At 40.3% G+C, this 23,136-nt stretch overlaps 2 protein-coding genes across 3 annotated transcripts; both read right to left on the bottom strand.

Annotated features, from left to right (window-relative positions):
* Nucleotides 1–96: 96 nt before the first annotated feature.
* Nucleotides 97–12,694, bottom strand: ddx46 (DEAD (Asp-Glu-Ala-Asp) box polypeptide 46). 2 transcript variants are annotated; one of them, XM_051400616.1, is made up of 23 exons: nucleotides 12,561–12,694; nucleotides 12,108–12,278; nucleotides 11,135–11,257; nucleotides 10,619–10,706; nucleotides 10,342–10,510; nucleotides 9,746–9,987; nucleotides 9,178–9,288; nucleotides 8,699–8,864; nucleotides 8,427–8,547; nucleotides 7,791–7,966; nucleotides 7,311–7,432; nucleotides 6,556–6,634; nucleotides 5,348–5,430; nucleotides 4,943–5,107; nucleotides 4,570–4,732; nucleotides 4,157–4,350; nucleotides 3,903–4,040; nucleotides 3,287–3,436; nucleotides 2,891–3,118; nucleotides 1,896–2,114; nucleotides 1,027–1,171; nucleotides 802–875; nucleotides 97–603 (listed from the first exon to the last, which is right to left on the bottom strand). In XM_051400616.1, exons 1-23 carry the CDS (start codon nucleotides 12,575–12,577, stop codon nucleotides 556–558), a joined length of 3,192 nt encoding a protein of 1,063 aa, XP_051256576.1. In that variant the 5' UTR covers nucleotides 12,578–12,694; the 3' UTR covers nucleotides 97–555. The 2 variants fall into 2 exon arrangements, with proteins under 2 accessions (XP_051256576.1, XP_051256575.1); XM_051400615.1 differs by having other exon boundaries at nucleotides 12,543–12,693.
* Nucleotides 12,695–15,408: 2,714 nt separating this feature from the next.
* On the bottom strand, nucleotides 15,409–21,933 carry camlg (calcium modulating ligand). The gene is made up of 4 exons (XM_051400653.1): nucleotides 21,608–21,933; nucleotides 19,426–19,889; nucleotides 19,164–19,229; nucleotides 15,409–18,801 (listed from the first exon to the last, which is right to left on the bottom strand). The coding sequence occupies exons 1-4, from the start codon at nucleotides 21,756–21,758 to the stop codon at nucleotides 18,610–18,612; spliced, it is 873 nt and encodes a 290-aa protein (XP_051256613.1). The 5' UTR covers nucleotides 21,759–21,933; the 3' UTR covers nucleotides 15,409–18,609.
* Between the last annotated feature and the right edge of the window lie 1,203 nt (nucleotides 21,934–23,136).

The following is a 23,136-nucleotide window of genomic DNA, read 5'->3' as shown; positions in this document are numbered from 1 at the left end:
AATATACAAACGAAAGCCTATTGAATAATTAAAACAGTCGGTAAGGGTACACAGTATTTACCAGATTTGATAACACAAACAGCTGGACAAATCAAGTTCATTTCTTTAGCAACACATTGTTTTTATTGTGAGGAAAAGTAAAAACATCTTTCATCTGAGGATCTCTTCATAAAGACAATGGTTGGTATGTTGCTTGTACATACAACAGGGAGAAATCTGACCAATTAATGACATTAAAGAAAACATGTCTTATACTTAAGGACATATTACAGATAGCTTACTGTAGAACGGTGACAGATAAATGACACTGTAGATCAAAACGCCAGCAGACATTTATGGTCTGTACTTCACTGGAAACTCAAGTGAAGCACAGAGGAAAATAATGAAGGAAACATTACCCACAAACAAACCCATAAACTAAACTGATAATGTAACTGAAGGAAACATTATTAAAAATATAGACGAAAATATTCTTCAACCACTCTGATGAAACTGTAGAGATGAAAGGAGACTGTTGAGAGATGGGAACTCCCCCAGCGAGCCTTGCTTCCTCCTCTACAACACTTTGTACCGGCCTTTGCTCGTCGGCTGGTAGGAATTTTGCTGGAAAGAAAAAGAAAAATATACAATTAGTAACGTTTTTCATGGATATTTGCTGAACAACAACCCCCCCCATGTTATATGTTCCCTGCTCTGAAGATCTAGTGCCAGACAAAATATGAAACAGGCTCCTATTTAGCCCGATAATCAGCAGGATATCCAGTACTGGTTATTGATTTTAAAGAGACAGAAGATACTTACTAATCTGATGAGCTCTTCCTTGATTAGTCGTGTAATCTCCGTTTTGGCTTTCTGCACAGCCAGTTCATTTGCACCTGGAAAACAAACACAACATTAAGATACAATATGTAAATCAAGTGCAAAAAAAACAAACAAAAAAACAAGAGACTCCATAAGAAATAAATTCAGAGCTCAGAAGTAAAAGAAAGGATTCTTGAAGACTTTAACGCTGACAAATACACATACTTTCAATAGCCAGGTAGATCTTGCGTTCTCCCTCCTTGGGCTCTTTGCCTGGAGGGAAATAGGTTCCTCTGATGGTGATGGCAGCTTCGGAGTATTCACCGATCCTCTGCAGAGCTTCTTTAGATGTCACCTTCCACCTGGCCGTCTGAGAAAGAATAGGGAACGTTTTATAAGAGAGATTATTTCTAAATTTGCACTAGTTTCCAAGAGGAAAACAGTAGGGTGATACCAATTTCTCCAAAATCCCAAAACAAATGATTCTTGATATTTGCTACATTTTTCAACATGAAATTAAGATTTTGCAAATCATTTTTTCAATGTTTTCTCTGTGCCATTTGGCCTGCTCTCTTCGGAGGAGCCCACTTGGAAAAAGGTGAAGACAAACTTCTGAGCACCAGTCATGGTTTAGCAACATTGTGAGGTTGTTTGTTTGTGTTGCCACCACTGTCAAATGAAATCATGAGTGAATGCTAAACCTAAGGAATGTTTCAATGTTAAGTTTCTTATTGAGTAATGGACATTTAATGTTCTACAGAAATACTTGACTGATTGTTGGAAACCAAGTTCAGTTAAAAAAATTTAATTGAATTGGAAAACAAATAAAGAAATTAGGGACAATTAAAGAGAAATATTTGATGAGGTCTTTGCGCTTAGACTCAAATTAAATTTTTTGCCATCAGTCTAAATTTCTATAGCATATCTGTTCCAGGACACTAAATGGTAAAGTTGAATGTGACTGAACAGAACTACAACTAGTGGTGTTAACTAAACCTCACCTGGCTCAGGAAATATCCCAAAAAACCCAGATGCAAAATAAACCAGGAATCTGTTAAATACACTCGTACAGCCCTGTGCTGTGTGCAGCTGACCTGAGGGAAGTCATTAATCTCCAGCTCCTCTTCGTATCTCTTGATGGTCTCTGCCTGTTCAGCTGCCTGCCGCTCCTCCTCCAGCTTCTCCACAGGGGTGTAGTTCAGCTTGGCATTGATCTTCTCCGCCAGCTGTTCCGCGATGGTCTTGGCTGAAACCGAGGGTGTCATGATGGTGCCGCCCCGCAGGATAGCGTTGGTGGCCTGCTGCATCACGTCCTGTACATGAAGAGAAAACCAGTTTGACTTTACACATGAAACACAAACTGACCAGAGAACACAAAAACATTTAAAAAGTAACTATAGTGAATGTCGCTTTCCCTGGAGGTCATCATGTTTAATCGCCATGTTTCTATGGTAGCCCAGAACAGACAAACTAAACACGGGTACTAGATAGGGCTGTTTGCATTTTTTGCACAGTTTCTGGCAACCGGGGAGGGTGAAGCGAGATAGTTCTGTAACTATAACGCTAAATGGCACAAAAATCCTACACACTGGTCCTTTAAGGTCTCTTTTAATTAAGTTTCTGGCTGACTGGACCAACAACCTGAAGGCAGTGCTCAGACTTATCAGTTGAACTATATACCATGATGGAAAATACAGTAATTGCACAATAGTTCAAAATATAGTTAAAATGTTCTTATTAAAACTTGGGTTTTAAAACCAGAATCCACGATTCAATTAATTAAATGCTTTTATTTTGGCTCATGTCTAGAAGTGAACACAGCACATCAGATTTTTTTTTTTTTAAAAACCCCACCCTGGCTTATAAATTTGGATGTCAGAGTCTAAATGCTGTTGTTAAACTGACAACAGGTCAACTTGCTCACTAACATATATCTGAATCTTAAGTCATAATCAGTAAGTACATTTTGTGATGCTTTATAGATGTAATAATTAGAGATGAAAAATTCTTCTCTGTCTTTTCTTCCGACATCCCACATATTGCAGTGAAAAGAGACAAACCTGACATATTTCATCTCTATTTGACGTACCTGAGCCTCTGCGCCCAGGTTCTTCTGAGCGTTGATCTTGAGCGCCAGCCTCTTGGCCATCTCCAGTTTCTGGATGTTTCCAGCCGATGTGGGTCCAAGGCCTGGCAGCCCTCCCGGGACAGTGGCTGTGGCGGCAGCTGCTCCTGCAGGACCGGTGGCCCCCCCGGGAGCAGACAGATCCTTTACCCTCTTCTTGGAGTTGAACATGCTCTCGATTTGCTCCTCAATCTGCGGAGGGAAGATGATTGAGATGGGTTAGTATGTTGAGATGATTATTTGGTATGATTTTGTAATTGGACAGCATACTTAAGATACTAAAAAGGAAAGAAATCTTTAATCTGATGCTAAGAGTTTAACCGAATTAACTAAAAACATTGAAATAAAAACATTACTTACATCCAGGGCTCCGTCCTCATCGTCAGAGTCCTGCAGTCCAAGAGCAGCTTTCTGCAGCTTCTTCCTCTCATTGGCCAAGGCATGTTCTGTCTCATCAAACTTGAAGCCTTTTCCTGAGAAGCCACTGCTGCTCTTAATAGTCTTACCCTCCTGCATGGATGAAGGAGGGAGGACAAAAAAGAAAAGAGGAAAATGGGGGGGGGAGAATTGTAAATTAATTCTCACATAGACCATTTTTAAAGCAGTAAAATAATTTATATTCAGTTTCTATATTACCTAATTGGATCTACTTGCTAATTGAGACACCGCAGATTGAATATATTCATCCCAAATCATTTTAGATATTGATTCTTAGTAATTCCCAAAGGAAGAGATGGATGGCTGATGGGTGAAATACAGTCAGCCTGTTAGTACTGTGCAAGTTTAAAGAAATACTGTGCCCTGACTTAAATCAGGGGATGGCTTAGATTTCTGGTAATGCCATTTGTTAAAATTTCTGAAATTCAAACAATTATCTCCTGCTGCCACTCCATGTGGCTCAGTGCAGCTTTAAGCTTAAACGCACCTTTGATTCACACACACTCTTAACAGTTTTCACTCTTTTCTCTCATCTTACCGCTTTCTGTTGGTCTTTGAAGGAGGCCCAAAGCTGCTCCAGTTCAGGCGGGACAGGAGAGCCGGACAGCTCCAAAGCTTTGATGATGTCACCAGCATATCGAACCTGATCATCAGTGATGAAGGTGTAGGCGTAGCCCTGGAAAAAGGAAAGGAAAAAATATAAACTTTCAATGGACATTAAAGCCATTTACAGAATCAAAAATAAGCACCAAAAATGCACACTCAACATAAATTCAGTTTTAAGTAACTGACCTTGTTGCCTGCTCGGCCTGTGCGTCCGGCCCTGTGGACGTAGTCCTCGTAGTGGTTGGGACAGTTGTAGTTGACGACCAGGATCAGTTGCTTGACGTCCAGGCCTCTGGCTGCCACAGAGGTGGCCACCATCAGACGACATGCTCCATTCTTAAAGTCGTTGATGACACTGTCTCTGTCGTACTGGTCAATTCCTAAGAGTACGACAGGAAAGGAATACATTAAAGGCCAAATACTACACATGTCCATGGCAGAAAGCTGTTATTCTTCATTTTACATTGAGATTAATACTCAAGTAATATTTGTTAACACATTTACGTTGACATCTCTGGAGTTTACTGTCAGAAAAACAGTAAAAATATCCAAGAAGCACCAAGATGTAATTAGTGCATCCCAAAATGTGACCCTCTCACCTCCGTGCAGTGACATGCATGGGTACGAGGCTTTCATCAGGTCTTTTAACAGTCCGTCTGCGTGCTCCTGCTTGTCCACAAAGATGATGACCGAGCCTTTCTCCTGGTAATGACCCAGAATCTCCAGCAGCTTCAGGAACTTCTTGTCCTCCTCAATCACCAGCTACACAAACAAATGCAAGAGATGAGGATCTGATTTGGACTGGTTTACCAATATGAATTTGGAGAAAAAAAAGATAATCTAACTAAAACTAAAGTAGAATACTGGCAACATAGCACTGGAGTCTGCCTAGGTATTGGACAAAGACACCAAATGTGCTTTATAAATAAATCATTATCGTCATCAGACAGAGATGAAAGGTAGATGATTTACCACATGTTGTTCCACATCAGAGCAGACAACACTTCGACCTCCCACCTGGACCTCAATGGGCTTGGCTAGGATCCTACGAGCCAGCGCCTCCATAGCTCTGGGGAAGGTGGCTGAAAACATGACCGTCTGACGGTCTGGACGCACATTGTCCACAATACGCATCACCTGGTAGAGAACGCAGATGGCAGCTGGAGGTTAGTGACATTTGTCCACTCATTCTCTGCTTTACTGGGCAGCATAAAATCAAAGGTAACAGAATAAACTGAATAAATAACAAAGTGACACTATGACTACTGACTGTGACATAGCTGTCTACATCAAGATTGTATATAAGAAATATATATGTATATGTATATGTATAAGAAACCGTGTATGCTAATGTGTAAAACTGGGTGACCCCCCCACCTGAGGTTCGAACCCCATGTCAAACATCCTGTCTGCTTCATCCAACACCACATATGTAACTCTTCGCAGGTTGGTGACTCGACCTACACACCAAGGGAGACGAGCATGAGGAAAACAGTTAAGTTTGAGAAAAGTCAGTTCTGTCTTCTTCAAAGAAATACTAAACTACCAAACACAGAGAACCTTTTTCAGAGTAAGACTACTTGACATTACAAAACAAGACATCCTAACTTCAGCATATTCTTCAGAGTTTCAAGTGGCCAGGGTTTTATTTTATTTATATCAAAATATATTTTTTTGTTTGTTTGGTTGACTCTGGTCTTGCGTACCATCTCAGGGGCATGAGGGACCTGTAAAAGTCAGAAAACAGCCTCAAGATACAATACAAGAGATGGAGCCCCATCAAGCATTATCTGACCAAGCGCCTTTTCACCTACAAGGGAAACATATTACAGATTACCTCGCATGTGTGGAAACAACAATCATCCCCTTCTATCAGAGTATAATGACTGCTCATAAACCATTTACATAATGCACAATAAAAAAGTGTTAGCAGATATAACAATATTTCTAAAAACACATTTCCAGCATTGCTTCACATTTGTATGCAAATGCTCAGTGCTGTACAGGGCTCTACAATGATATTTATTCCAGAAGCTCCAAATTAAAAATAATTAGGTTGACAGATGAGATATTACAGATGTGACATCTGTGAAAATAACTGGAAATCTGTGCTTTGAATAGCAAGATGCAAATTTACCTTTTATCTCTTCTAGGCCGTTTGAATTTATTTATGAGTTAATGTACTAAATAAAACAGTGTAGAACCCTGGTTGAGCATTCAAGCTACTCTAATTTTAATATGACACATTACAGATCCTGATATACCCATGTTATCATACACTCAAACATTTTGGCCGTCTCTGGCTTGAAGTCTGGGGAACCCCGGAGGCAGCATCAGATCCACCTACCTGTACTTGACCTGATCTTCAGGAAACACATCACTGTCTTGTAGATATGACTGATCCCAAAGGTGGTCAAATAATGTCGACAGTTTAGTAAGTGGTACTGACTTGGTTCATTATGTACTTTATCATACTGTAACATTTATTCCATGCAAGGTAATTATCAACAGGCTCACAAGGCATCATAAATGCTTGACATCCTATCAGAATAAAGAAGTGAGAGGGTCAAGGCCTGTGAACTCACCGCTGTTGGCCCCCAACATGTCAATCATTCTTCCCGGTGTGCACACGATGATCTCAGCTCCTCTCTTCAACTCAGCAATCTGGAAGCCAACAACAGCAACTGACAGTATTAATGCAATGTTCAAAGTTCAAATATAAGAGTTGACCAAAAACGGCAGTGCTTACTTATTTTACAGATCATCTTATAGTCCTCCATATAATAAAATGTAATGTAACCAAGCTAATAACAAGTAGTCCATCAAGAACGCCACATTGCAAAGTGGTTGCTAGGACATTCATATCTGTGTTTAGCTACACAACTGACGAAGTGGCAGAACTGGTGTTTACACATTTGTCATCACAGGAGAGTAGGCAAAGCAATGCACTTGTTTATAAAACGTTTTGTGTATACTGTATGCTTTGGCTCTTGGTCAGGACTTCCAACGGAGACTTTAGGAGGACATTAGTCCCAGCCAACAAATAGTCCAGCACATCTGCCCTCTTGAAATGGTGAGATATGTCATTTTTACACTCAAATTCTTATGGGTTAAACAAAAAAAGATATAATGTGTTAATTAGTGAGCTCTAGTGCCGTGCTGGAAGGCAGACTTTGGTAGAATTGGAAACGTCCAGGCTAGCTGTTTTCCTGTTTTCAGCCTTTACCGATACTTTGCTGCGGTGGGCTTGGAAAATGAAATCACTGTAAGCCAATTAAAGGCGAAATGAGTGTGTGAGTGTGTGTGTGTGTGTGTTGTGTGTGTGTGTGTGTGTGGTTACCTGTTCGCTGATACCAGTGCCTCCATAAACACACACCACCCTGAGTCCCAGCAGTTTTGAGAACTTCTTACACTCCTTGGTGATCTGCAGAGCCAGTTCTCTGGTAGGGGTCATGATTACAGCTGTGGGAGAGAGAGAGAGGAAAACAGGATGAGAATAGAGAATAAGTATAAAATATGTCTCACACACTTTTTCCAAGAACATTAAGATAAAATAGACTTTAATGACTCTTAGGATGGCTGATGAAGAAGATTACAACAGCCAGCAGGTTATTATTAACTAAGTCCTATTTTAATCTTCCTTTGACCTACATTTGGGCTCTCAACCAAGTCTTTGTGAAGCACAAGTGTATTACATCACAATTCCTTTTCCCGCAATGCAAGTTCTCACTTTCTGTCTTAAACCACTCTAGTTGTTCGTGTTTCCCATTTGAATATGCAAATAGGAAACATTTCTGTAAATGTTAAGAGCCATCCTTACAGATTGGTCCCTCAGACTCCTCCAGGGGCCTCTGGTCCATGATGTGTCGGAACATGGGCAGCAGGAAGGCTATAGTTTTCCCGCTGCCAGTCTTAGCAATGCCAATGAGGTCTCTGCCTGTCATGATGGCAGGGATTGCCTGGGATTGGATGGGGGTGGGCTTTTCGTAGCCGTGCCTGGGTACATTTGGGAGGAAGAAATGAACACAAATATGATGGTTTAAGGTCAGAAAGAATGAAATGTCATGTACAATCTGAATATGGCCAAAGGAAGGGAAATGCTATTAAGTTTTATATACATATCAAAAGGGTAAGACTAAATGGGATATGAGTGGTTATACTTTTTAAAAGGTCATTTCCTTAATAGTGTTTTAACAGAGACATGCCTGCATTACCTGCATCTTCATATCCAGCTGAATTAGAACAAATGTATTTAATACTTTAAAAATGGGAGCTGCTCTGAATCTAAATCAGTGATCGAGCCATTTACACACAAGTTGACTGCCTAACTGTCTTTTCATAAAACTGATCATCTTCGTTTTAATACTCCATTGGCAAGATCATTATTAAATTACTATATTGCCCTCAAAAGGCTTCCTGGTCCATCACACTGATAGTCAAGATCAGTCAGACTCACTTCTTCAGAGCACCGAGGATCTTCATAGACACCCCACACTGCACCCAGGTCTTGATGGGTTTGGGGCAGCCTTTCCCTTTAACGATAATCCCTTCCAGTTCCAGCCTGTACGCATTCACATCTGTTAAAACCAGCCAAACAGAGAGATGTTAGATGGCTAAAAGGTAGTAATATAAGTTTTTAAGAAATAGATGTGGTGATAAACATACAGGGAAAAACATAAAAGCTAATCATAAATGAAAATTCAAATCTCATGTGTTCAGATTACTGACCTTCCTGCGTCATCCTCGCAAGTTCAGGGACCTCCACATAGAAGTTTTTGCGATACGGCTCGTACTGGATCTTCCCGTGGTCAACAGGTTCTAGGATCTTCCTCTGTTTGGTCTGGAAGCCCGTCAGAGCCGTCTGTAGATCCACCTCCTCCTCCTCTGAAGAGTACTGTCAAACACACGTCACATTTTGGATAGTTAGTTGTGTGTTTCATAGGGAGAAACTTTTTTTTTTTGGCCCGATTTGAGTCCAAATTAGGATCCTTAAGGGGGGGCATGAAACTTTTAGTTGATCAAAGACAATCTGATTTTGTTCATATAGCAGATGTTATTGTAGACTTTACATATAAGACCATACTCTTTATAATGTTAGACCCAACCTGCCATCCATATTAAAATGCAGATAAACAGGTGACCTCACAAGAAGAAGAAGAAAAAAAACATTGATGATAGTTAAAAAAAAAAAAAAGAAAAAAACTCACTTCCATAGCATCCTGGTCGTTCTCCATGAGCTCACCCTTCTTCTTATGAGTGTGAATTCCTTTCTTGGTTTTAACAACTGTCACCACTTTGGTTACTGTCATTGCTCCTTTCTGTTGAAGATGAAAAAAAAAAAAAAAACATGCATATCATCTAATCCAACACTGGTAGACCAACTGATTAAAAGCTGACACCGGACAAAACATTTATTTTTGCAGTTTAGTGTAGATAACACAAAAACTTATACAGCACAAAACTACCATAGTATATTTACATTGGTTTCATTTAAATAATGAATTAATTGTTCCTTAAACGACGTTGTATGATGCATATTTTGCTATATTCTCTATAGCGGTAAAAAAATACTTGGTACTAGGTGCTTGTCAATGTTGCTGCAGTTCCTACTGGTTTCTGATAGAGGTCCACTATCTTCATACATAATTTAAAGTGCCCTTTAACAATTAATAGCCGCTTGTGGCTGCAGGTGAAAATGTTTCATAACCCTGACAACATTAAACATCAGAGTACTTGGCTCCAGGCTAATGTGATTAAGTATTTTCCCCTTCTCACCTTATCATTTCCTTTCATGGCTCCCATGTTGAACTTCTTCACCTCCTGTTTCACTTCCTCCATGTAGGCATCCAGAGGATCGACGTCGTCCTCCTCGGCCTGCAGCTCCATGGGAGTCTCCTTCTCCGTGTCGCCCTCCTCTTTTGCCTCTTCCTTTATCTCCTTCTCTTTGCTCTCCCCCTTTAGTTCCCCATCTTCGTCATCGTCGACCTCCAATGGAGCTGAAATATCCTCGTCATCATCTGAAACAGAGTCAGTTATAAAGCTACGTTCTGAACTGGTCATGTGATCAGTTAGCTGATAAAAGTATATTTATCAATTATTTGAATTGATTCAACAAGTTCACACAGTTCAAACAATTCTTTTACTACATCAACATGTGATGGTAAATAATATTTGGAGAGGCAGGAATTTTGACTTTTGAGACTTTGCCTGCTCATTAAGACGCCATGATTTCGCTACAATGAAACAAAACAACCTGTCAATCATCACTATAGTTTAGTTACTGTGGCTCAGTCCTGGTAGGCTGTTTATAGTGACAATGGGCAGAGTTTAAATTAAAGTGCTGCTGGGAATTACTAGCAGTGCTTCCTCACCTTCGTCATCCTCCAGGCTCCACTTCTTGCCCTGCTTCATCTCCTCCAGTTCCTTCTTGATCTCTCCAATGTTTTCGATGGCCTTCTTCCTCTGCTCTTCCCTCCACTTCTCCACACGCTCCTTCCTCTTCCTCATCTCCTCCTCCAGCTTGTTCTGGTCAAAGTCTTGCTGTATGGACACAGAGTAAAGATCAGAAATATTTTCCCCCATCTACTATGTGGTGACCTTTTAGACCGGTTTTTGGAGGTCAGCAAGAAGGTAATATATGGAACTTACATCCTCAACCTTCTCATCCTCTTTCTCCTCTTTAATCTTTTTCTTGTCAGTTAAAGGATCAACGCTGTCTTTCTCCTTGCTCCTTGACCTGTGGAGGAGATGATAATAAAGAGAATAAGAAAAACAGTGGTATGTTGGAATTATTCTTATAGGTTTTTGAAAGAAACCGAGGAACGTTGAAGGCGACAGTGCACTTCAAAATGCAGTGTTTGAAGGAATCATTACCATCTGCCAGTATATTATCTTCTAGAAGATCTGATTTTTTGTTTAGGAAAAGGGGCAAAACACCTCTATCTGTTGCCTTTTATTTTTACTGTACATACAGCATCTGGTCCTATGCAGAGCTGTTCTGACATTTGCTGCCCTGTGTGTCAATATATGCTGTTAATATATGAAAGCTGCACCTAAAAGCTGCATTAGATTACACATTTTACTTGATGATTCCAGGGGTTTTAATTACCAGAGCTGTCAATTATGTTTTGAGAGGTTTGATTTTTTTTTATTTTAAAGCCTCACTTTTCATCTGGTCTCCTGCTCTTGCTGGGGCTAGCAGATCGGGACCTCCGGGCTCGGGTCCTGCTGCCCGACCTCCTCCTCTCTCTGCTTCTGGACCTCCTCCTCTCTCTGCTTCTGGAGCGCCTGGACAGCAAAGGCAAATACATGACACAGAGACAACATCGGTCTCTTGCACTTCTTAGGACATTAAAACACTTGTAATTTGTTCATTATCTCAAGCGACCCCTTAAACAATTACTAAACCATGGATTTTAGAGCACATACAAACAAATTCAGACTCTCCTAAAATCAACTGTATTAGTTTTATTGTTATTTGTTTTGAGGTTAAACGTACTTGTCCATCGTGAACACAGACCGATTCCACTTTGGGGTTTTTGTGGTTCTGCCTTTACAATTTTTACTGTAAAGAACACAAGCATCTAAAACCAAAACCTTGTGATAGCTGCTATCGGGGATCAACAAGCACCATAATCTTGTTTTGAAAGTACCGCTACAAAATGATCTTCCTCACGTCTCTTCTTCAGTTCTAACAGAGACTGCACAAGAGGGTAAAAACATCACATTGGGATCATTTTCCCAGAAAGCGCAATCGTGATATTATTCACGATTAGTGGGAATGATCATTTTTGCATTACAATTTTATTTTCACTTAAACATTAAAGAAAAAAAAACACTTTTATTATCTCTTCAGTGCTTCATTATAATGCTTTTTAAGTCAAACATTTTGCCTTCAAACATGTTTAAATCCTACAATTTAGATAATATTTTGCAGCCCTAGATCTCAACAGTGCTACAGCCTACAATAAAGAGCAGTGAGTCCCCCGCCCTCAAATACAATAAGCACACAGGCTGTAAATACAACCCACCTGCAGCTGCTTCAAAAACAAAAACAACCTCGTTTTTAGCTCTTTAAAGTGCAAACAACTAAAATGTTTATCTTTATTGTCAACATACAATAACGCAGAGCACTCACCTGGCTCGTTTTCTGTCTCTGGACCGGGACCTGCGGCGGTCTCGGCTCCGTGACCGCTCTCTCCTGCTTCGGTCCCGGTCCCGGTCGTCCTTCTTGGAGCGTTTGTCCGGGGAGCGACTCTTTGATCGGCTTCCCGACCGTCCCCGAGACGCGGATCGTTTCCTGTAGTGTCTGAGGAGCAAAACAGCACAACAACCATGATAGCTGCGAGTCAGCCAGCTCACTGCTGATGAAGCAACGACATTAACAAACACTTTTAATTCATATTTCCACCATTAAATGCGATTAACAGTCGGCCGACACGCTGCTGTAACGTGATGTCGCAGCTAGCGTGCTAATCCAAATTAGCCACCGACATTTAAACATCTGAAGTTTAAAGCACAGAAAATAAAAAACAATCGATTTAAACCGGAGATAAAAAACCAACAAACTGACCGGATGTTTCCGGCATACCTCGACTCACGCCCCATTGCTCTTTCGCGAAGTTATTGTCCCGTAAAAAGAAACTCAAACGAGTTCACGGATAACGACGACTGCGGAGCGATGGACGGTTGTTGTGTTTTAACCCTGCGACAGTTCAACTCGCCAAGTCGGAGGGTGAGCAGCGGAGTGCGCCACCCAGCGGTCGGAGGTCAGAACGGCCACTACAAAAAGTCTGAGTGACACAGGTGGTGCCAAATGTTTTTAGAGAAAAGAAGAGAAATAGAAAACACATTAGAACCCACCCAGTGTTTTACTAGTTACTTAAATATGTAATTTATTACTCCTTACACTTTACTTATTACTCCCTGCCAACCAGTGGCGTGCACAGTGCACTTCAAAGGAAAAGGGCAAATTTGCTTTATTTTACTGTAATACCATCTGGTCCTATGCAGAGCTGTTCGACATTGCAAATATTACAAAAATGCAGTGATTACACATTTGACTTAGGATTCCAGGTTAATTACCAGACTGTCAATTATGACAAAAAACATCCATTTTTACTAGTTACTTAAATATATAATTTTTCCTTCTTCATTTTTTTTTTTTCCCCCCCCACCAATGGGGGGGTAGGGGCCCTTCAAAATGCAGTGTTTGAAGGAATCATTACCATCTGACAGTATATTATCTTCTAGAAGATTTGATTTTTTGTTTAGGAAAAGGGGCAAAACACCTCTATCTGTTGCCTTTTATTTTTACTGTACATACAGCATCTGGTCCTATGCAGAGCTGTTCTGACATTTGCTGCCCTGTGTGTCAATATATGCTGTTAATATATGAAAGCTGCATTAGATTACACATTTTACTTGATGATTCCAGGGGTTTTAATTACCAGAGCTGTCAATTATAAAATAGAAAACACATTAGAACCCAGTGTTTTACTAGTTACTTAAATATGTAATTTATTACTCCTTACACTTTACTTATTACTCCCTGCCAACCAGTGGCGTGCACAGGGGGGGCAGGCGGGGCGGGCGCCCCCCCTTGTGGCCTAATTGTTGAAAAACGCGTGCTAAACTGCCCTCAAGTGCCCTCTTGGGAGCTAAAACTCGCTAAAGTGTCCTATTGGGAGGCCAAAAAAAGCGTGCTAAAGTGCCCTCCTGGTTGGCAAAATACACTAAATTGCCCTCTTGGGTGGAAAAAACACTCAACGGCCCTCTTCTAAGTTCTATTATTAGGTAGAGATGCTGCCTAAAAGAGGTGCAAATATGGTGTTAAAATGCACTAGAATACAGGAAATGGCATCTTCTTAATTGAAAAGGTTCTGGGGGAAGACCGCCAGACCCCCCTGGGGATTTATTTCCTTCATACATCCATGTCGCTGTGTGTTCTTCACGGTCCAACATTGAAATGCACACAGTTCTCATGGATGCTGATCCTAACAGCAAACTAACCTTCAAAAAGTCTATGCACGCCACTGCTGCCAACAATTATTAGTTACACTACTAGTTAAATTGCTTTTCTGCTACTCCCCACAAAATTGGCAATCCTCCCCAAAATTCAGACTAGCTTTTTAAAATCAAAATAATGGGAATATTTCCCAGTGCTGAACGTAAATGTTTCCATCTCCTATATGTACACTGCTAGTTACTGTGGAAAGTATTATTATTTACTAGTAATGCATTACTGCCCAACACTGTTAAAACCATAAATATATTTTAATGGGCTCAACCAGAGGTGGACTTGAGTATTTTCCTTTAATACTTATATACAGTATATTCTTAAAATACTCTATCAACTACCAGAGATTTACTTTTTACTCTGCTACATTTAATAGAAAATAGTGAGGACTAAGTGATGACTTACACTGTTATTTTATGCTATGTTCTTAACTCGTGACTGGGTTTTGTTTTTTGTATCTGGAACATATTGTTGGTGGGTTTTTTTAATGAACTTGTGTTTTTTGTTTTTAAAGGCTTTTATGCTGCTTGCTTTTATCAGCTGTAAATCCAACATTCCCTCAATTAAAAGAAAATAATGATTTCAGTAAAACCTTAACACTCTTCCTCTAAATATGACTGAGGAATACAGTCATAATCAATACAATGGCATTAAAGCAGATTTAAGGAATATTTTCCCAATACTGATATACATCTTTATACATAAAATGTGCATGAAAAGTTACACAATGTATATTATCATCCAGTATTTCACTGAGCTGCATTTGGTCAGACAAAAATGCTTCAACATATGAAACAAAAACACTGAATTATTGGCCGCCAATGACTGAGAAGAGGGTGAGAGGGAAGCTGAAAGACATCATGGACAACCCCTCTCATCCTCTCTAAACTGAGCCGAGGCAGCACAGGAGCACTTTCAGCCACAGACTGATCCAGTCCAGTGCCTCAAAGTGTTTAACTTTAACCTGCACAACTCTATTACCTTGTAATAATTGCACATGTACAGTTAGTTATACACCATTTCTTGCACACCATATTCCTTTATTGCATACTGCGTATAGTGTACATATTTTCATTCTAGTTTTTATATGTTCTATTATATCTTTATAATGTTTTGAATATTCTTTATTGTATTTGTGCACCACATTTCCCCTGTGCTGCTGTCAAACTTGAATTTTTCAATAAAGGAACATCTTATCTCATTCTTAATAATAAGCAAACTATTCTTTATTTTGCAGTTGGCCCTAACACACCTCAACTTTAGGACTATTAAAATAAATTTAGTTTAGAGTCATAACCTCAATTAAAGCTAAAAAGGCAAATCTATCCCAGGAAAGCAGTTTTTCCTGCAATTCATAATGTGCACTGTGCCAGTTTCATACCCCCATAAATAAAATACATTAAGAAAGTGAGAGTCAAAATAGAGTATGTCACACAAGTAGTATTTTATTTGGTATGAATTGTCAGATTATTCATTCCTGTGTAGGTTTTTTAAGCAGACTGTTTACATCATGTCAACACTAAATGTTGTTACTGAAGTTCAAATAGATACTGTAAGAGCCATAAAAACAGTTATTCTGTAAACATTATCAAAAACAATCAGGTAGGTCAGACAAGTCATAGGATAAATCACACCAATTCATTTACATGAAAAAAGAAAAAACACATATTCACACTAATAAATTAATTTGGATGAAATTAGAAGAATTGAGAAAGGACATAAGAGCACAGATGTAGAGAGTATATATGAAGTATGTATGGATGAGGCTTGAATAAAGCAGAGCAGGAAACGTCACCAGAAATACTGAACACAAATAACATACAAACTCCCACTGCCTCTCATTCATTTGCAGTGACAGTGCTTTCCAGTAAAACCCCCAAACATTGCCCTCAATCGCACTTCTCATTGCGTACATATACTAAAGTTTACTGTGTTTTTTATTTATTTATTTATTTAAGCTCGTGCAAAATAATACACTCCACGTTTAAGGACTAAATGCTTCTTCTGACTTCACAACCTAAAACGATGGGAGAAAACTAACATAGATGGACCCTTCTGAACACCAGGTAACAGAAAATACAACTGAAAGAAAGCACTGAAAATCTGTCACAACACGAATAGATATGATTCTTATCCACCAATTAAAAAGGAGAGGTCAAGTTCTCAAGAAAACAATTAAATATAATCAATAAAGAGGTTAGTGTTTCAGTTGATGGATGAAGAATTCAGCATCCTCTTGCTTGTACAAAAGATACAGAAAATGTTGTCTAATGTTCCTAAAAACGTTTTGTTTCATCTCAAACTAACCCATGGCTGGAGGACCATGTGTGGAACTGTTCCTCAGGCTTTGTGAACTCAAAACAAGAAGCTTTTAGTTTTTCATTTATCTTCAAATCGACTGATATTTATTTATTTCCTGTATCCAGAGTACTTTTGCAATCTCTAGCTTTCTTCACTACCTCTATCTCAAGACATTAACACTGTGATCAAAGCTCTTGATCTCAGATTTGTTTTAATATATTTTTAGAAGCAAGCACTTTCTGTTTCACCTACTATAAGATTATCAGTGTGTTAAAATGAACGCTGGCTGCTGCGCTGTAGCTGTATTTACTTCTCGAACTCCTTAGCCTGAAGGTGGCCGTGCAGCCTTATTGGATGTCCATGTGAAACCACTTTTCTTGCTATCTGATGTGTGTACGACAGAGAAGAGTCGAGGGGGCCATATGTGAATAAATAGTATTTTTGAAAACTAATCTCAGAACACACGTTTTGACATTTGTCCTAAACCTCAATGTAATTTTGTTTAAAAAGAAATGTTTTGTCCGACCTCAATGATGGTTACCATTTGTGACACAACTGCTGCACCTCAAGCTCATCGGCTGCTTGAGGTGCAGCAGTTGCAACAATAATCAGCAGATGTGAAGACAATATGTATAAAAAGGAAAAAGAAAAGCCTGCCAGTCTTAATGATACTCTGTCTTAAGCTTTCTGCTTAATTCAGACATAAACTGTGAATCATAACGGATTAAAAAAAACCCACGAAATCTCTTCATTCCGAGGGCCAGTGTAGTTAAATCACTTATACTACCTCTGACAGCCTTCGTTCATCCGGCTATCAGATTATGTGAAGTTTAGATTCAGATTTTGAATGACATGAACGGAAAATGTGCTGCCCGACACACTGCAGGGCTGGTTAATATGATAAACAGTGGTGTAATACTAGTTGGGAGATCAACTAAATCCAAATTTCTCCAGCAGTTCTCAAAGTTTTACCTTCAGATTTGGTTTTACAGCAATCAGACACCTGCTGAGGAGTCTGCGTCACTGAGAATATGACACCATGCACAGATTATTCACCATCTTTGGAGATTATTCCGATTTAATTGGATGAAAATTCAATATCCTTCTTCATCAGCTCTCAGTAAATCGTGTCATGACAATAGCAACATATTGTCTTTTCTTTTCATAAATGCAGTTTTTTTTTTAAAGCAAGACTATGCCATTGTCAAATAATAAATAACACTGACTTCATAAATGCAAACAATTGCTCAACTCAATACACCCTGGGGGTTTTGCAGCTACAGCCTGAACTGGTCTGGTAAGAATAATGTTACAGACATTAATGAGTTAGTTCTCTGGCTTTCTATAGCATATATGCTGTTGCGATGTTTTTTAGCATTTCCAAGTATCCTATAATTGCGGTTTATGTCGGCGGCGGCTGCTGTTTAGCCAAAGTTACATAATCTCACTTTAAATGAATGATCTCATGCAAACAATTAGAGTTTTTAAACAACTTCACAGCAGCTGGTGGTTTTTTTTTGCTGCCCTCTGTTGGCTCTCACCTTGCTGCAGTGAAGTAGAAGTGTACTCCAGGGCGTGTCAGTACATCATCACTCTTGTGGGTGTGGTTACACACTTGAACTAGAGAGGGCAGCAAAACACGGCTTTTCAGCCAGGTGTTGAGTTACTCTTTAAAGTTTCTGTTTGTGGAGTTTTTCTGATGTAATGCATAGTACTGGAGGACAGTTCCTTGCATTGCGCACCAGTTTGATTACTTTGTGTGTAATTTTGCATACCCTTTGCCATATTGTGATGTCAGAAATGAATGATGTGAAGTCAGTTTGAGAAATGTCGCCCAGCATTTGAGGGACTCCAGTGTTTCCCATTCAGAAGTTAAATGGCGTCTGTGGCTGCCAGACTGATGACGAACTGTACTGTTGTCCACTCTTGAATATGACATTTACCGTTTTCTGTGATAGACCTGACAAATAAATATCACTCAGCACAACAAATGCCTCTGTGCATTCTTCACACAAACAAACATACTATCTTTCTGTTTCTCGGCTTTAGTCCGGAGAAAAAAAATGGAGATCTGTAACAAACACCAGGCTCTCTGGTCACATGTAGCTTAGCCTTAGAGGAATCCTGAAGCACTGAATTAATGAGCACTCGTCCAGCTGACGGGAGGCCCTGTTAATAAGGCAGTGAGGATTTGTTTCCAGACTGTCGACAAACAAACCCACGTCAGCCGACGTAAATGACCGTGCCTTGTTGCTATGGGAGACGGAGGGAGGGAAGATCGAGAAGGGAGAGCGGGGTTTACTGAGATCCTCCTGGTCCATCAGGGAGTCTCTGAACCAATGAGCTGCAGGATCTCATGGGAGAGGATGAAGGTGAAGAAGTAAACGCAGAGGTCGGCAAAGACGTCGCCCATCCTCCTGTAGGTGTCCATAGAGCGGTTGATGACCTCAGCGGGGATGCCGGACAGCAACAGGGCAGCGGTCAGCACAGTGGTCTGGGCCTTCTTCTCTACCTGCAGGAACAGATGTACAACTATGATGACATTTCTTTTGTTTTGTTTTTATAGTTAATCAATTGTTTTGGTGTATTTTTTTTTAAACACTGGAAAGAGCCAGGCTAGCCGTTTCCCCATGGTTTCAGTCTTTATGCTAATCTAATCACCTACTAGCTCTAGTTTCATGTGTAGCTTAGAGACATGAGGGTGATTCCAGTCAACACTGAACGATTCCTTCACACAATGAAGATATCAAAATACTTTGGGATAAAGAGTTCTCTCACATTTAAATATACAGTTTTTTATAATTAAAAAAATAACAAATCTGAGAAAGGGCTCTTAAAATAAAATATCTTAAAAACAATCTAGTGCAAACTCACCTTTGGAAAGTATTTGGACAACCCCATGTAGGCCAGTTCGAGGGTCAGAAATGGAGCAAATATTGACTAGAATGAAAAAAAATATGAGTCACATTAGCAGAATAAAATCATGTTTCTGGCAGCTAACATTAAATGTGGGCTGCTTTCAGACTTCAGCAGGGAATGTGACAAAAATGAATGCATGCAGAAATCAGCATGAGTAACCCGAGCACTTACTGACAAGAGACGGGAAGTGAAAACACCCAACTTCTCAAAAACTCACCAGATACTTGCAGACGAAGCCCCTCACAAAAACAGCGAGGAGGATGCTGCCGATGAGCCTGAAGATTCTGAAGGGATCAAACTCCTCCGTCTCAGGCCCTCCGTCCTGGGCCGGCTTCTCATTGGCCAGCTGACCCCGCAGTTTCATGGCATCGTCAAAGCGGGACAGGTACTTCTGGAGACCTCGACGCGGGGAGCCACTGATGTCGTCCGATACCCGCTCCCCCCTCGGCCTCTGTCGTATCCCTCCGATGTCGTCTTCCAGAGAGCCTCCGTGTGGCTCGCTGAAGCCTGGCAGGGGTGAGCCCCTCCTCTCTGGGGTGGCGCTGTGGGAGCGGCTGCCGAGCCCCGAAGCCTCTGGCAGGAAGGGAGACGGCCTCGGGGGTGATGAGGATGACGACCATGGCTCTGTCCTGTCGAGATCGAGGTGGAAGTGGGGCTCTGTGGGACGCTGGGACGCTCCAGCTGCAGGTGTAAGACAGCAGAAGAGTGAACTTGTGCTGAAACTATACGTCTATTAGTTGTTGTTTAAGTTATTTATCAGGGAAAATGACAGTTACAAACTCTCAAATGTCAGAATTTACAGCTTTTCACTGTTTCATATTGTTAGAAATTGAATATCGTTCAATTGTGAACTGCTCGGAGGGCCATATAAGCAATATAAGGACATCACTCAGGGCCATTTTCACTATTTTCCAACAATTTATAGGCTATTAATAATTAATGGTAAATATTCCCCAGATTAACAACTGCAACCCTACATTTGACAACAGCTACAGCTACACAAAAAAGGTGTTGGAGCATATTTCACAGCTCAACAGAAAGCCGAGTCTGGCAACACTGCTGCATGACAAAAAAAAAAAAAAACCCTGCACACTCCCACGAGTGTTTTCATTTATTCCGATTCAGCCGATTAGTCCTCTGCTCAGATTGACGTTGGTTGAAGCTATGCTGTCAATCAGCTGGTGATCTTCAGTGAGGTGTCAGTCCACCACAGTCTGTACCCATCCACACATCCAGGAGGGTCAGTGCTGGGCCTTTAACCGAATACTGATACTGATATTGGGTTCAGGTTCCAGCATTAACTTGGCTCAATGCTGTATTCCTTTATATATCCAATCCACAGTCCAAAACCCAAAGATATATTACGTTTGTTATCATAGAAAAAGAAACCAAACATTGACTCTGATGGCAGAGAACAGCGCCACCATGCGTCAGCAGACTTACAGCGGGACCAGGTAGTTGCTGGTTTGAATCCCAGGCTGGGAGAACACGTCACTCATCCTCATATTCATACCTTTATACTGATTATGAACACTGAAATGATGCTACTGCAGGCAGACACTGTAGTTCTAAACAGCAGCAGTGAGATAGTGTTACATTTGATCCCACCCGTTCCTACGATCAGCACATTGAGGAAATCACCAATCAGTGTTTTTACCTAACACAGCTAAAAGTCTTTTCTGTCCTTTTTTTCTACATCTTTGTTTCATCCAGATGTGATTATTTTAACACTTTTTTTCCGGCCCTTGCAGCTGGAATCTGAACTAAAACTAGAAAATTTAACATGCACCACTTTTACCTTCCCTTCACTGGCTCCTTATTCATGTCAGCTCATATTTAAAAAAAGAGCATGGGAACGTCACTTCATACACATCTGATCTCATTAAAGCTTTTATTCCAATCCCCCTGCAGGTCCTTCTCTTATCTTGTCTGAGTAACCTCCTTACTGACACCGCTGAGGCCTTTAAAATCCCAAACTCATCTCTCTACCGCTCTCATCACTGTCCTCCATCAGCCATCCTGAGACCTCTCTCTCCCTCTTTTCCCCCCCCTCTCTATGTGTTTGTTTCCTTTCTCCTTTTTCTCCAACCTGTGTGAACAACATGCTCAAGCTTTGTCTTTCTCTGTGTGTGTGTTCATGCAGCCTGTCCTTCATCCAGGTGATGGAGAGGAGGTCTTACCTGATTTGGGCAGCACCTGTGAATTGAATCGACGTCCTCCTGCATCCATATTCTTTGTATAATAATAATAATAATAATAATAACGTTGGATTGCTCTCCTGTTGTTCTTACTGAGGTCTCTTTGCACCCTCCCCCCCCTCCCGTGTGAATACAGAGCCATATTAATTGCATCCAACTCGGCTCAGTTTTTAAACAGACACGACTCTTATAAAAGCATACCGTTGGTTTCAGTCTCGGTTTTAGCGTAGCCCACGATCCTGTGCATCCTGTCCTCTGAGTTCATGAGCAGCTTTCTCCTCCGGATCTCGGCTCTCCTCTGCGCCGCCGACAGAGAGGCTGCCTTCTCCTCGGCGGCCTCTCCGGACTCCATGTTGAGATTAATCGGCGCTGGCTACAAGAACAACTTCACCACTCATGCGAGGCGACGACCGAGCAGCGGGCCCGGCGAGGAGAACAAAAAGCCTCCGCTGACTCGGTTACACGGTAGACATGACGGAGCGTCGACTGAAGGCGAGAGGGAGAGAGAGAGGGCGCGCGCTGATGACGGCACCGCTGAGCATGAGGTATGACGTAGCCTGAGCGGGTTTAAAAAAAAAAAAAAAAAAAAATTAATTCCCTGAACGCTGACTTGCAGGAACAGAGGTCTTTTATAATCTGTGTAACGAGGTCCGTTTATGTGCTTCTGATGTACCTGGAATCTGAAGGATATAAAGAAACAAAAGAATAAATAAAAACAATGTAAATCAGCAAAGGGTTGTCTTTGTGATTTTGTGGGACTGTAGGTTTGGTGGCCGCCTGGGGCATATGCATGTGTCATTGTCACATGTAAAATAGTGCAGTTATAATTAGAAATGCAACTAATGATTTTTTTTTTCTTTCCATTTTTAGTAACTGATAAATTAATTGGTTCATGTAAAGTCAGAAAACAGCAAGAAATGTCCACCGTTTCGACAGAAAGCTGAAACCAAAGATATTCAGTTTAATATTACAGAAGACTAGAGCAGATTTTATATATATAAATGATAAAGTAAATATTTACTTTATCATCAAAACCAAGTATATAAAATTAAACTAATTAATTAAGCTCTTCATGCTGGAATGGAAAATGGAGGCCTGATCCAGATTTGTCAAAGCCTGATCTTGTGATGGTTCTGACCCCCAGGTTGGGGGGTTGCTTTAAAGCAACTGCATTACCGTAAGCACTATAATACAAATATTACACAATCATAATAACACACAGGACCTGCAGTTGTAAAATTGTGCAGCAGCAAGCACAGTGTTGGCTATCATCTTTGTGTTTTAGCACAAAAAAGCAAATCTGCTGTAGTCTGTCAGGTCCAGTCATTAAAATAACTTTTATTAAATGAAAAAGTATAATTCTGGATAAAAATGAAATTAATTAATAAGGCTATTCATGCTAGAATAGAAAATCGAGGCAGATTTTTCAAAGTCTGAATTAAAACACACAAGGCATATTCAATAAATAAATGTTACCTAAACTACATAAATAAAAATGAAGAACTAAGAAGAGATAAAATTAAAGTTGAAAGAGCAAGGAACTTTAAAATCAAACAGAGGACTGATAAGGTTGGTAAATATCAGATGTTACTGCTCTTTGACTACCCTGCAGGCTGCGGGAACTGGGACAGATTGACAGTTTAAGGACATCCAACTTTGTTTGGTGTTATAGTTTCAGTTTTAAAGAAAGTAACTGAGAGATAATGTATAAAATGAGATATAAAACAACT

Source organism: Dicentrarchus labrax, unplaced genomic scaffold, assembly GCF_905237075.1.
Source record: "Dicentrarchus labrax unplaced genomic scaffold, dlabrax2021, whole genome shotgun sequence".
In the NCBI taxonomy this organism is placed as follows: domain Eukaryota; kingdom Metazoa; phylum Chordata; class Actinopteri; family Moronidae; genus Dicentrarchus; species Dicentrarchus labrax.
The sequence above is the reverse complement of the archived record's forward strand: the minus strand, read 5'-3'. Positions and strand labels throughout refer to the sequence as shown.

Excerpts from the sequence above, each read along its gene's own strand:
- ddx46 (XM_051400615.1), bottom strand. The coding sequence starts at position 12,577 with ATGGGGCGTGAGTCGAGGTATGCCGGAAACATCCG. Across the intron at positions 11,258-12,107 it reads AGAGACAGAAAACGAGCCAG|GCGCTCCAGAAGCAGAGAGA; the intron begins GTGAGTGCTCTG and ends TTTGCTGTCCAG. Across the intron at positions 3,437-3,902 it reads TCAAAGACCAACAGAAAGCG|GAGGGTAAGACTATTAAGAG; the intron begins GTAAGATGAGAG and ends TCATCCATGCAG.
- camlg (XM_051400653.1), bottom strand. The coding sequence starts at position 21,758 with ATGGAGTCCGGAGAGGCCGCCGAGGAGAAGGCAGCCTCTCTGTCGGCG. Across the intron at positions 19,890-21,607 it reads AACCGAGACTGAAACCAACG|CTGGAGCGTCCCAGCGTCCC; the intron begins GTATGCTTTTAT and ends TTACACCTGCAG. Across the intron at positions 18,802-19,163 it reads TGTCCAAATACTTTCCAAAG|GTAGAGAAGAAGGCCCAGAC; the intron begins GTGAGTTTGCAC and ends CTGTTCCTGCAG.